This window comes from Nilaparvata lugens, chromosome 6 (assembly GCF_014356525.2).
Source record: "Nilaparvata lugens isolate BPH chromosome 6, ASM1435652v1, whole genome shotgun sequence".
Taxonomy (NCBI): domain Eukaryota; kingdom Metazoa; phylum Arthropoda; class Insecta; order Hemiptera; family Delphacidae; genus Nilaparvata; species Nilaparvata lugens.
The window spans coordinates 58,129,706-58,145,357 of NC_052509.1; the positions used below are offsets into that span (position 1 = coordinate 58,129,706).

The window sequence follows — 15,652 nt, forward strand, 5'->3', positions numbered from 1 at the left end:
TTGATAATTTCAATATTGTTTTTTGTCATTAGGATGCAAACTCTCTTAATACAACAATTTTAATCCAGTATAAGCACTCATATAAGATTCACCCCTTAAAATTGAGTTTTTTGTTAACTTCCTATTACTCATGATGATATTATAGATTATCATTCTTCAACTTTTACAATAAACACATCAACCGGAAGCAATCTAACCTCAAAGCAACGCGTGAATCAAAGGTAACCTAACAATAGCAAAAAAATCACAACTTAATACTGACAAACAGCTAATTTTCGAATGTTCGTCGTTGAAAGGGAACATGTGTGTCATGACTAGTTCCCTCTCACTCCAGTACAGCAAAAATACGATATCTGTTTCTCACATAAAGAGAATGCTGACATGTTCCCTTTCAACTCCAATCGATGTATCCCACAGTAAACAACTCATTTCAACCAAGAAAAAAATATGAAAAATTTTGACATGTTCCCATTCTCCTCAGGCCGATTCAATTTCTATTTTTTACAGAGAATTAAATGTTCACTGATTATTTGTCGATCAAAATTTCAGTTTCCAATCTGTTTTTGACTCAGGCTGTTCGCGGTGAAACGATGCGGCCGATGCGGCTCGGGCATTTCGGCCAACGAACTAGTGATGCGCGCACGCGACGCAATCTATCACGTGCGCTGCTTCTCCTGCGCATCTTGCGGCAGTCAGCTGACCAAAGGTACCAAAAAGTAGACTCACTAAAGCAAACTGTCAATTCTATTACACTTTCAGATAGCCATCCGATTACCGTGTTCCAAGGACAGACCTATAAGGGTGGCCAACAACGGTGGGACATGATGTTTGATCAACATGCATGTACATGCAAGTTTATCACGCACATACACATGTTCATCATGCATGTTTCATCAACAGTGAGAGGCTTCTAACAAAAAATAAACAATCAATAACAATAAATAGGTTAGTAACTCAGTCGTTAGGTCATAGCATAGAGAAACAATAGCATAAGTAGATATCCCATGGTATAGGGCGTTTATGTCGCAATTTTTACTGTTATCTCAAGCCGATTACTGTCGATTATTGTAGATTATTACTGTTTTTTGGGGTGAGAGAGTATGAACGGCACAATATAAGAGACTACCAGCGTCACAGAGCTTCACAGGAAAGAGCTACGTTGACTATCGGCTTGAGATAACAGTAAAAGTTGCGACATAAACGCCCTATACAATAGGATATCTACTTATGCTATTGTTTCTCTATGGTCATAGGCCAGAAATTGATCAGTTGCGACCTGAAAACTCTGACACCAGACCTGAGCCAGCCAGGTCACTCGATATTATTATTATTAAAATAAATAAACCACTGGAAAATTACAAATTATAATGATGGAACAATATTTAACCTCGAATAGAGCAGCGAATAAAAAATGGATAACAAGGAAACGGAGATACAAAAACTAACCATTGAAAATAGCGCTCAAATCCTTCCGTTGTGATGACACAACAGTGAATGACATTTGTGTTTCATGCATGTCCTACCGTTAGTAGCCAGCCTAATCTAAACTTAGGAGAGGAATAGCCCAAAATTGCATCATTTTTCTTCTCCCTATCATTTTGATAATGTAATTATTATAAATTCATAAAATAAATGAAGAATAGATCACAATTGTAATCTGTTTTAAAAAATGTTCTTGTAAGGCAATAAAAATCTTTATTTGCTGTAATATAATACAATTTTCAAAAACAAATCATATCATTCTTCAAATTTCCTTCTGCTATTTAGATCTTTGGTCAATATTTGCGGTAGCAGAAGTCTTTAGTTTCATTCATAAAGATTTCTTTGGATATTTGAGAAACTTATTATACAGTAATAAAAGCAAATAAATTTGAATTCGCAGTAGCATCAAAAGTCCTTTTCAAGAACAAATAATTTTAAATACTTCCTCCAAATTCCCTACTGCTATTTAGTTCTGCGGTCTATATTTTGTAGTAGCAGAAGTTCTATTCATGTAGCTCTCATTGGAAGATTCTTATTCTTATGTTTTTATTGTGCAAAATACTACAATCATAATATAATTATGACATTGGAGGAAAAAATAGGCTGAGCCTGTACTACTATTTCTCTCCAAAAATTTTGATAAGAAGTTAATGTTGTCCAAAGTTTGATGTTATGATATCACACACTGCTTCTTCACTTGATTTTTGATCCAGGAATAATATTTAAAGATTTCTCATTTGATATTTGAAATAATATTGTTATTCAGTGATAAAAAACATTTGATCTGATTTGAAAGGCGATCACTTCGGCATGCGAGACGGGCTGGTGTACTGTCGACCACACTACGAACTACTGAGACACCGTGACTACTGTGGGCCTGTGGAGCTGGAGGAGCCACACTGGGCCACAGCTGTGTCCACCACCGGTGTCCACAAGGGGCGACCTCGCAAACGGAAGCTACTGGTGTCCCCTTGTCGCCCCGAGGAGATGCCGGTTAACATGTCTGTGCCTCCTTCGTCTCTTGGTAAGATAACAAAAAAATTCAATAAGAACTTCTCAAGATACGACATTGGAACAAAAAATACTAACTCCTAAATAACTTCTTTAGAAACTACTATTCTACACAATTTGTCTTTGGAGGGATACACTTACTTCTAACTTGTTTTGACCTGTCAACTTGACTGTTTCCGTCGTCTCTTGGTGAGATCACTGAACAATTATTGAATAGTGAAAAAAAAGATACATTCTTGAAACAAATACTAACTTTTAAACAACTTCTTCAGAAACTACTCTTCTACTAAAATTTCTACTTCGGTTGTTTTTGAAAAGATAGACTTACTTCTAACTTATCTTGACCTGCCAACTTGACTGTGCTCCTGTCGACTCTTGGCAAGACCACTAAAGAATTGAATAATAAACAAACACTGAACTTACTTCTGAATAATAATAATTACTATTGTTGAAAAAACACTGTCAAATCCACTTATTACTTACTTGCGCACTGCAGTCTCGTGATTAAACCAATATCCATATTCAGCTGTACTGATGTCTTGCAAGAGAATTCAATCTTTCAAGCTAGTTTAATAGAGAGGATATGACAAGAGAGAAACAGTGCTTTTTCAATTATTGATGTTAATTTTTTATACTGATGTTCTTAAACATATTGTATTTGATATTAATGTTCTGCAACATTAATTACAAGATACTCACATCATGTTTTACAACATCAATATCATGTATTCTATTTCTACTGTATTTGGGAAGATATTTTTTCAAGATTTACATGCTATTCACCTTGAGGACTGGTGCTAATGGAAAATATATTTTCTTATTAGTGGAAATATTCCCGCCAGGGATCAGGGCTACAATTCTCAGGTTAAGCTTTCTCTGTTGAAGATGGATTTCTTCCAACTCTTAGGTCTTTTCTTGCAATCTGTGTTGGTTGAATTTTCATATTATAGGATTGACGTTTTCCATGATCTTTGTTTCCCTCACTAAAAAACGTGTGAATATCATACATTGGTGTCCTACAAAGATTTTTTCGCCTCACTGCGCAGAAAGCAGCTGCTTTCCAGTCCCTACGTAGATCTGAAAGACATTGTTTGCAGACGACTCTCGTCTGACGTCAGAACAGGTTTCTTTCCGGCCTAGGCCGGAAAGAGTGGCCTTTCCAGCCCGCTAACATGGAACTAATCAAAAAACAGCCGATCAAAAAACTTTTCATTATTTGTGTTCATTATTCAATAATAATTAAATCATTTATAATAATATCATCTTATTGTCATTTGAAAAAATAAAAAACTATAAACTCAACCTCCCACATAGTTGAACATCATCTTTTAGGTTATTTAGACAAATCAGAATAAAAAATAAAAATACTTGGACAATTTCCTGATATTCAGATTACCTCAGATTTGCTAGAGCTATCACCTTCCACTTCTGCTTTCGGAAGTGCTTAGTGAACAACTATTCTCATATATATAGTTTATTTTTGTGTGTGGCGAAAAATAGCGTTCGCACCACGGGCAAAAATGTTTTTCCGGCTCTCAATCTTTTCTAGTCCTCGGCCTACGGCCTCGAACTTGAAAACCGATTTCGAGCCGGAAAAATCTCATTTTCTGCTCTAGGTGCGAAATATAATATTTTTTGGAAGATTATTTAAAAGCTTTCAATTTTTTATATCATGTTTAAAAACAAAATTTTACATTTATTTCAAGAAACGTTCATTTTGGAATTCTTCATTGTTCTGAAACACTTCACAATAGCAAACTCTTACTATAAATAATGCATGAATAATCTGTCATTCACATTTCTCCAAATCATTGTCTTTATCAGCAGAGTTTCTCTGTATAAGCCCACTACTGTTATTGTTGTTTCCCGAAGTGTGCTTATTGTAAAAGAAACAGGGGGTCTGTACATTCGCTGGATCCTCAACTCTTAACAAGAAGACACTTCAAGTGACGTGAGGGAGCGACGTGAACAGGTGAGGGGAGGGGATAAGAATGATGCTAGGGGAAGGTGAATGAGGTTAGGATAGAGGAGGGGTGGGGAATAAGGTGATGAGAGAGGATTGAGAGAGAGAGAGTAGTGAGAGGAGGGAAGAGAAAGGATGGTGATGAGAGGAGAGGAGAGAGAAGGAAGGAGTGAGGAGTGAGAAGGAAGGAGTGAGGAGTGAGAAGGAGGAGAATGATGAGGGGAGAGGAGTGCGGAGTGAGGAGAGAGGAAATGATTGAGTGGCGAAGTGTGGCCAAGCATGTTTTCACTTGTCAATCAATGCCGCCGACAACCATTTTTACGCTTCGGAGATCATTATTCCAAATGAAGCAAAGGCTACTACTGCCTACTTCTGCTAACGGTGTTTTCTACACAACAGAGATGTCTATCATTGTTTCCTTGCATTATTTATATGTTTGTGTTCGCAGCTCCAGATGTTTGCATTTCCACGATTGCTTTCCCCTTCAAGTGCGAGAATTGTGCGTGGCTGAGAGACAGAGAGAGAGTGAAAGAGTGTGTGAGAGAAAGTATGAGAGAGGTAGTGAGAAAGAAAGAGAGAGAGACAGATTGATAGAGAGTGAGAATGAGAAAGTAAGAGAGAGTTCCTGCAGGAGGGGGTGAATTAGATTAGATTAGATTGGATTTCTTTATTTATGTATGTTACAATATTTACTGGCTTATACACTAATTTACATTAAATGACGATAATGCTAGTTATTCAACGAATTTCACAAAGTATAAATAATTAATCAATGAGAATAAATATAGAAATGCAATTAGAATAACGATAATATAAAAATGTGATGTAACTTCATAAATCAGCGGTGTTTCAACAAATAATTGTCGATTCTTTTAGAAGGATATAACATATCCTTCCCATTAACACACGACCGGGGTGGGTAATCTCTCATAGAGAGAAAGATAGAGAGAGATTGATCGATTGATTGATTGATTGTCTTATTAATGAGAGGAAGTAAGAGAGTGGTAGAGAGAAAAAAGAGAGAGAGTTAGCGAGTGAGTGAAAGAGAAAGAGTTAGAAAGTAAGAGAGAATTCCTGCAGGAGGGGGTGAATGAGAGAGAGTGATAGAGAGAGAGAGAGTAGAATAGAGACGATTTTTATTGATGATTGTTACTGGGCTGAGTTTAGAGAGAAGAAGATTGAGAAAGAGAATGTAAGAGACAGTTCCTGGAGGAGGGGGTGAATGAGACAGAGTGAGAGAGAGAATAGAGTAGAGAAGTATTGTATTGATGATTGTTAGTGGGCTAAGTTTTCAAACTTGTGATGATTGTCAAGTTTACAAAACACTTTTGATTTACAGATTACAAGAAAACGAAAGTTGAAACTATACAGGTCTACTTACACACTAGTTAAACTAAATAATTGTATATTAATGCAAAGAATATAAGCCTGTGAAATTAAATTAATGTGAAATGCGATTTTAAAATAAGTTAAATACCAGGTAAATCCTCAGTTTGTTATTTCAAAATTAGGTAAATACTAGGTGAATCCTCAGTTTCTTTTATAATAATTGAAAGTTACATCTCATAATTTACATACAAAGAAGGCACCAAAACAATCAAAGTCATTCACTATTGTAAATGCAATCAACACAGAGAGCGATAGTGAGCGAGAGAGTGATTGATTGATTGATTGAGTACTTAATGTAGATTACAATATATACTGGCTTATACACTTATATAAAATAGCTTACAATACAACAAATTTATAGATTAATTTACATAATATGGACTAAGAAAATAATTTTTGAACTGTATATGATATGAATGACATAGATAACTATAGATAAAATATATAATATTGTTATGCATCTACATAAATTGGCGGAGCTTTGGACATATCAATGTCCATTTTCCGGAAAGATTATTCAAAGTATCCTTCCCACTAACTCTCTACCAAAGTGAGAGAGACATAGAGCGAGAAAGACTTCACCTTCCACATTTGCGCCCTCATATTTAATGAGGCACTCGAGTCCAGATACAGACCAAGCTGTTGTTTCTCATTGTTGCCTGTCCTGTTTCTAGTACTCATCAATCTGTGTTTATTCTGCGCCGGTACACTTGTCATCATTCTCGGTTTGAATTAATGTTTCGATTGTTTATGACTGAGTGTTATGAACTCAAGTTGTTTATACGAAACGACAGTTACTGGACAGTTGTAAAGTGGGTTAGATGATGTGACAACAGTAGAGCAAGTAAATAATACTTGGTAGCAGTTGGAAAATACTAGTCTTTGACATGAAAATCGAGAATAAACCATCATAACCCCTATTAATCGATTGATTTTTGGATTCTCCAAGCTCTAACATGATCGAACTGGGTCACTGCCTCCGTAAATAAAGCCATAGTGCATGACAGGTGGTTGATGGTAACGTCAGCACAGGTAGAGCTCCTACACCCAAAAAAACTCTAGCTGATATAGATCAGCTGGAATCAACAAATTTGTATTTGTGTGGGAGCCCTACCTGTGCTGACGTCACCAGAATGCACTATGGCTTTGTTTACGGAGGTAGTGGTACGCTTCACATGAGTGCACTAGGAGTTATCGATAGTAACTATTGTCATAAACTTTTTGTGTAGTTGAGAAGTTGTTATTGTGGTAATTATTCATATTGAATGAAAAAGACTAAGAAATTGTAAAAAAACACAGATTTATTGATACTTAGAAAGACCGGTTCCGGCTATTACACCATTGTCAATCTCTGATAAACTCAGAGTTTATCAGATAATCTCTGAGTTTATCAGATAAACTCAGAGTTTATCAGATAATCTCTGAGTTTATCAGAGATTGACAATGGTGTAATAACCGAAACCGGTCTTTCTAAGTATCAATAAATCTGTGGTTTTTGACAATTTCTTAGTCTTTTTCATTCAATATTGTCATAAAGATCATATGCTGTTGCACTCGTTGTAAACTGTCTCCTATTTGACCATGTTCAAATGTTTTAACCTGCTTGATCTGATTGAGCATAAGCGTATCAAATTGTTTCATGAGAAATGTTGAGAAATATTCGACCAAACCTTGTGATAATAAGAATTCTATTCGATACCTGGGACCTGGAAGATATTGTGAAATAAACGTTGAATGAGACTCATTTCCTTTTCACACAGCAAAAACATAACAAATAATAAGAAGTTTAATAGATTGCAATCCAGCATTGTTATCTGATATACTTTATTGATGAATCGTTTACCATGAAGATATTTATCTCGGGTCACTCTACGTGTTTCGGATGGACACGTTAAGCCGTCAGTCTCGGCTGCCTAAAAAGCAGTCGTTAGGTCATGTCTGAGGCCCTGAAATTGATCAGTTGCGACCTGAAAACTCTGACACCAGACCTGAGCCAGCCAGGTCACACGATATTATTATTATTATAACCATGAAGAAGCTTTTTGAAGCATCTAAGTTTGAAAATCTACTTTGTGAAAATACTTGAGGACTGAAAATCTTGTGCATTGAAGAACTACAAGACTTAACCTATTTCGGACTATGTGTAACCTTATCTAAATTTGGGAGAGGAATAGCACAAGGTTACCTTATTTTTCCTCTACATATCATTTTTATAATGTACTCATTGTATAAATTAAAATGAAATGAATTAATACTGTAATCGATTTTTTGGATGAGAATCACTATTACTAACTTGAACTCACTATCAATTCAATTCAAATTGAGTGTATCGATCACTTTTTTTTGTGTAGTTGAGAAGTTGATATTGTGGTAATTATTCATATTGAATGGAAAAGACTAAGAAATTGTCAAAAAAAAAACTACAGATTTATTGATACTTAGAAAGACCGGTTTCGGTTATTACACCATTGTCAATCTCTAATAAACTGAAAGCAGCTCTGCTGCTCTTGTATTTAGTTTCAGTTTATCAGAGATTGACAATGGTGTAATAAACGAAACCGGTCTTTCTAAGTATCAATAAATCTGTGGTTTTTGACAATTTCTTAGTCTTTTTCATTCAATATTAAAAAAATTGTACTTTTCGCGTGAAGTTGAAAGACGTGTACTTCTTCCAATAAAATGAGTAAAAGATACTCAGAGCAGTAAATTATCTACTATACAAATTTATCACAGTCAATCAATAACTGACAAGTACTAGAACTCGAAGTATTGAAATATTGAGGTGGATAAAATTTTTTTTTTGAGTAATTGACACCTGTTGTATAGTCAAGTGGATAGTCAGGTAAGTATCTTGTATACACTAAAAAAGTGTATATCCTACGAGAAATTAATAAAAACGATACAAAAGCTTGTAGTACCCTTTATAATTAAAAACTTTATAATATCTCAACTTTTAAATATTTTGTTTAAATATTTGAAAGTTTTTAATAATAAAGGGTACTACAAGTTTTTATATGGTTTTTATTAATTTGTACAAGAGTAGCCCAATGAATATAAGTGAAGTGTTTTTATCCTACGAGAATTATATGGACAAATGATTTCAATTATGACTGCTTCGATTGTTGAAATGGAATGAAATTATCAAGTACCCTTTTTTGTATTCTATTAATGAAGGGAAAGTGAACACTCCTTGATAGGGCTAAAATATTGTAAGATGAGTATTCTTCTGAAATATCTGTTGTGGTACACTCACACAACTTTCCTTGCTCATTAAACTGTAAGCCCCATTCTTAAACAAGAATAATTTAGGGGAATAACATAATGAAGATTGGCGGCAACATATTTGAAACCACGATCAGACTACTGTGGAGAACAAAAATAAAATACTACCAATTCTACTCAATCAGGAACAGTCACCAACGTTCGCAAGAAACCATTTGGAAGAGATGATGGGAAAAAGAGCCATTGAAGATGTGTCGGAATTTACAAGAAGCCGTTTGGTCACAGGGAGTGCCTCGAGAAATAGCCAACAACACTGTTGAAGATGTTAGCTTTAAATAGCCTCGAAACAGGCAATAAACGAATAGTTGAGTCTACAAGCTTCAACTCAGTTCTTGGTTTCAACCATTGTAAGATACAGAGTACACACAGAAGATAATAACATGACAACACTGTCTTTGAGAACAGAAATGCTGGTTTATTGTACGGGCGAATGTTTGTACCTTCTTATCCCGCCACTGTTATTTTTCAGAGATGTTTCTTGCTCTTTAATTGAAGAATGACCCGTAGAAACTTGAGGTTACTCTGGCGAGCCCACCTACCGTGATTTTTGAGAGTGTGAAGTCTATGAAAAGTTTTATAGAACACCAATTTTATGATTACTGAAGGGGTCATGTCAGAACCAAAGAATTCTCATGAATCTTAGTTCTACATGTAGCTGCAAGTAAAGGCCCGGTTGCACAAAATCCGGCTGAATTTCAACTGTGATTAATTTCACGAAAATCAATCAGAAAAGGCGTTTTTGAAAAGACGGTTTCTCTGATTGGTTTTCGTGAAATTATTCACGGTTGAAATTTAACCGGCTTTTGTGCAACCGGCACTGTATTTTTGTAATTTAGAACTTGATGACAATTAAGTTAGTGAATAAGATTGTGACGTTGGTGATGATTCGTGAGACAATCCAATTTCAATTTTCCTTGACTGACATCAAAAGCAGATTCAGGACCAAAGAATTTCTATGAACCTCAGTTTCTCGGGATTCTAGTCAGAATGTAGCATCCAATGTAATTTTTTTAAAACAAAACTTTATGACAATAGAATAAATTGGACGGAGGTTAGTCATGGGACAATACCAATTCCAATTTTAATCTTCCTTGAGCAGAGTCAGTACCGAAGAATTTCTATGAACCTCAGTTTCTCGGGATTCCTGACAGAATGATGTACAATGCAATTCCTTGTAAAACAAAACCTTATGACAATAGAGTAAATAACACGGAGGTAAGTCTTGAGAAAATCCTAATTTCAATTTCAATCTCCATTGATTGTCATCGAAAGCACAGTCATGACCACAAGATTTCCATGAATCTCCGTTTCACTGATATCTACCGATCGAAACCCAAAGCTACGAGGCTATTTAAACAAAACTTTATGACAAGGCTACTTTTTGTTAAAAAAAATTGATGACAACTGAGTGACTAAGACGGTGGTGAGTCATCGAACAATCCCAATTTCAGTTACAATCGCCATTGATTGTCATCAAAGAAGCTCTGAGAACAATGGCCATGCGAAGAGAGAGAGTCAACAGTGTTGTGATTCGTTCGTGAGGAGTCGAGTGAGAGAGAGTGAATGAGAGAGAGAGTGAATGAGAGAGAAGAAGTGGGAGAGAGAGAGAGAGAAACGTGAGAGAGATAGAAAAAAATATTGATAACTGAGGTGAGAGAGTGTGTGTGTGATAGAGAAGGGTGAGAGAGAGAGTGTGAGAGTGAGCGTTAGAGAGAGGGAACAAGATATATAAATATAGAGTAAAGAGAGAGTGAGAGAGGCTGACCCACGACTCATCTCTGCAACATAGAGTCAACCGCAGTTCAGGCCTTCTGTATAATTTCCGGGCGAGAGCGACATTCTCTGCCGTTTTTGTCGTGTCGCGGGAGAGAATCGCCAACAGGTTGCCTCCCGGTCGACTCTGCGGAATAAGGAAATGGAGGGGAAGTTCCAGAAAACTCTATGGTGAGGTGGGGAACCGTCCGTTCCCCCGTTACCTGGAAGATGCGCCTCTATTTATTGTTTTTCTGCCAGTTACATCCTGCTATTGTTTCTGCGGTTTTATTTTTTATTCATCCGCAGTTTTTTTATTGATTTTATTTCCTCCCCCTTTTCTGCCACCCCTCCCACCGCAACTCTCCCCCCCACCTATCCCGCATCTCGTGGAGTCGATCTCCACGTTGATAAATCGCCTGAATTGAATTCAGTCACGCTTTCAATGCGACCAGAATACATAAAGCATTGAATAAAGAGCATGCACTGTTCAAGAGCAAGATAAATATGGATGAAAAGAGAGAGGCGTTGCAAACAGAGAAAGAGAGATAGGGAGTAAATGAGTGAGGAAGAGAGACAAGTTGTGAGAATTGTAACATATCTCCTGTCTCTATTGTCCATTGTTTTCTCTGGATCATCCTGAAAGGATGATTTTTCGCAGAATATCTGAAGCACAGTTTCAGATATATTGATAATAATGATTAAACGTATTTGGCGATATACTCTACTCTCTATGGTGTTGATAAATATCCAGATAGGATTCTCTTCGGTTTGAGAGAATGATTGAACGTGGATGATAATACCTGTGGTTTTATTTTATATGAAAATTGAAAATTATAGTTTCAAGTTTCCTAGTGAATTAATTGTTCTTGGGAAACCCCCTTATTGTTTGTGCCATTGCTATATTTTTCCATTTTGCTAGTAGCACCAGTTCAGTGTAGTATAATAGAAATCCCGATGAAAAGTTGACTCACACTGTGCTGATTCATTCTGAACCCTTTAAAGGGTAGGTTTACGTTTAGTATAAGGATTAGAGAAATTCCGTACAGGAATTGCTGATTATGAATATGAGTGAGTTTTTGAGAAATTCTCTACAATAGCCTAAGTCTATTGAAGTTGAGACACTTTTAAGTTGTTTCAAAGTAGATATGAAAGGAGCTGATAAAGCTCCTCCATAGCGCATTGCACGATTCTTAACCAAAAATGTGAGCGTATTTAAATATTTACATCCAAACAAAGTGTCTGAACAAAGAAATAGTTTCTTCTCATATTTCAAGAGAAAATATTTTTTTTTTCAATTTTATTCTACAAAGAAGTAGGGAAATTGAAAACTAATGAACCAATTTCGTATTAAAAAAATACAAATGTGAATTATTGTCAATCACCTTTTTAAACCAATTGTCGAACACTTATAATTTATTTATTTATTTATTTATTTATGGAGACAACAGGTCACCCCTAATGTGTCTCCTTCACAAATACAACAATACAAGATACAATACGTGAAATACAACAATACAATGAAAAAAAAATGAACAAAGTAACTTTCAATTGCAATATTGTTAAAAGAAAAAAATACTATAGAAATACAAGAGAAGGAAAGAAAAATAGATGTATACAATAAAATAATTATAAAACGGAATATAGAAATGAAAAGGTTCTGAAATTAAAATAAAAATGTTACAAAGAATGGATAAAACTAACAAATGAATGTCAGAGGACTGGTACCTGCCAATGAAGCAACAGAATGAGTAATATATACGAGAACATAGTGCAATAGATACACACCTATATACAGCAACAAATAATCGACAACACGACTGAGCAAGGATATCTCACAATAGACTGTTTAATATTCTATGAAATTTTTCACGAGAGAACCAGAAGATGTCCAGTTGCCCAGAGAAACAGTTGAAAAGTCTTTGAATTCTGTTGACTGGAGAATTATAGTGACTCACAGTTCTGGACCGGGGCACAAAAAAAGAGAAAGTGGAGCGACGTGATATGGTAGATATATAAATATTTACATATGAAAGCAAATATGGGGAATCTATTTTATTATTCAATAAGCTATGAAGAAAAATTAAAGACTTAACATCTCGTCTTGTTTTTAATGATTTCAATTGAAACATATTTCTCAGAGTGTCAGAGGGAAAGTCAAACGGACAATTGAAATTGAATTTTCTGAAGTGAATGTACCTTAAAAATTTATTTTGTAAACGTTCCAAAAGTAGCACTTGATCATTACAATAAGGGTTCCAAATTTCAGACGCATACTCAAGAATACTTCGGACAAGAGATTTATACAGAAATATTATGGGTGAGACATCATTGAAAGGTGAACATGTTCTCAGGATAAACCCCATCTGCTGATTGGCCCTACTACACAAAAGGTCCATATGTTTATTGAATGTAAAATCAGAGCTGCAAATCACACCCAGGTCCTTAAAAGACTACCTCCTCCAACGGTATACCATCAATACTATAGATGCATCTGTGTGAAGCTACCTGCCGGGAAAATGATAAAGTTTTGCATTTAGCTATATTTATTCTAAGGCCATTATTCATACTCCATACACTTAGTTTATCAACATCCATTTGAAGGCTAAGGCAGTCATCAGGGCTCAAAATCGCTTTGTACAGCTTCTACATCTGCATACATCAGACAGGATGAACCATCAAAGACAGCAGGGAGATCGTTAATGAATAGAAGGAAGAGAAGTGGTCCAAGGTTAGAACCCTGAGGCACCCCAGATGTACAGTTGAAAGTTCTAGACTTGAAATTATGTACTCTAACATACTGCACTCTTGAATTCAAATAGCTCTCAACAAGATTTGCCAGGCTTGTACAGAAACCAATCGACTTTAGTTTTTTAACTAATATTCTGTGATTGATTGAATCGAATGCCTTTGAGAGATCAGTATAAACAAGATCAACCCGCCCTCCACCGTCAAGAACTCTGGATACCTCATTGCTGAACTCCATTAGATTAGTCACCATAGAACGGCCTGACAGAAATCCATGTTGCTCGTCCGCAATTACTCCCTTCACCTGCCTGTATATAACTGCATGCAAAATTCTTTCAAAAACTTTGGAAAAGCAATTTAAAATTGATATGGGCCTATAATTACTTATATCAGTTCTCCTACCTGACTTGAAGATAGGAGTAATTCTAGCGACCTTCCATTTAGAAGGGAATTGGCCAGTCCTAATCGATAAATTGAAAATGAATTGCAATGGACTAAGGAGTACCTCTGCACAACCCTTCACAATAAAAGTAGGTATCAAGTCAGGGCCCTCGGAACAGCTAGATCTAAGGCTGCTAATAGCAAACAGGATCTCGTCAGAGGAGACAGAATCAATACCAACACCTAATCTCAAGCTCCCAGACATCCCCAGCTCATTCTCATGCATATCAGGGGCGGCGTGTGTATCAACCTCATACACTGACTCAAAATATTTCGCGAACCCATCTACAACCGCAGAACCGCAGTAGGACTCCCCATTCAGCGACATCGTCGACTCCACAAACGACGTTTTTCTTTTGGAATTTACATAATTCCAAAAGTTTTTCATACTTCCATCTAAGCCTGACTGAATCGATGTCAAATAGTTTTCATGAGACTTAGATATTCTAGCCTTCAAGGATGTTCGTAAACTTTTGAAAAGGTTATCATGATAAGGGGACACTCTTCTTTTTCGTGCACATCTATTCTTAATCCTCAAATCAGAAATTATATCAGGAGTAAACCAAGGAGGATATTTATTTTTTTTTCTTCAATACGATCCTTGGAATACACTCATCCAAATATTTGTAGAGTAGACTATAGAACTCGTCCACTGCAGAGTCGACATCAGTACAGCCAAACACAGAGTCCCAACAACAGTCTCGCAGCTTACAATAAAGTTGGAAGTAATCCCCTTTAGAATAATTATACCGGGATTCAAATGGATCACCCGGAGATTCATTGCCTCCGGAACAGAATACGAAGCATCAACACACAATGCCGGGTGATGGCCGTCTTCAGGAAGCAAGGGATCATCGCTTTGGAAGACTTTGGCAGGAAAGTTACAAAGGACCAGGTCCAAAGTCCTACCCAGTTCGTTTTTTACCGGATTTAGAGAAACAAGATCATAGAATGACATAAAATTGTGAAGCATTCTTGCCTTTATTGTCCCCACAAAAAATCATAATCATTTGAGCAGATTTCAGGCAGATTAAAGTCTCCGATAACCAAGAAATTACCGTTGATTAGGCCATTGAGTGATTCAAGGTGGTCACAATAATTGAGAAAGACATTTGTTGAAATTGTCGGCGATAAATAAACAGCATTGATGAAGAAGTGAGTGGAATTAGATCTTATTTTTATTCCGACGGAATCATAATTATTATTAATGTCACTTGTTGTGAGCTCCTCACAGAGCTCAGATTGCAACGATCTCTGAACGGCGACAAGTACTCCTCCTCCCCTCCGAAGACCATCACCACTACCCCTATCACTTCGATAAACAGCATATCGTTCATCAAATATTTCAGAACTTTTTATGCCATCATGTAACCATGTTTCAGTCAAAATTATCAGATCATAGTTGCTGCCCAATAACGATGCGTACAGACTTGAAGTTTTAGTACGAAGTCCTCTAACATTCTGATAATAAATGGATAAATTAGAATTCAATGACATAAGATACAATAATAAAAATTAATGAGAAAAAATATAAAGCCTAAACAAGAAAAAGAGAATAGAAATTTGAAGTTGAAAAAGAAGAAA

General features: G+C 36.1%; 1 protein-coding gene across 1 annotated transcript in view; it reads left to right on the plus strand.

Moving 5' to 3' along the window:
• Nucleotides 1-15,652, plus strand: part of LOC111056681 (LIM/homeobox protein Lhx9) — a 32,289-nt gene that overhangs the window by 13,073 nt on the left and 3,564 nt on the right. Inside the window, exons 3-4 of the mRNA XM_039431542.1 lie at nt 573-706; nt 2,279-2,506. Of these exons, the coding sequence (XP_039287476.1) occupies nt 573-706; nt 2,279-2,506 (362 nt within the window). The remainder of the gene's footprint in view (nt 1-572; nt 707-2,278; nt 2,507-15,652) is intronic.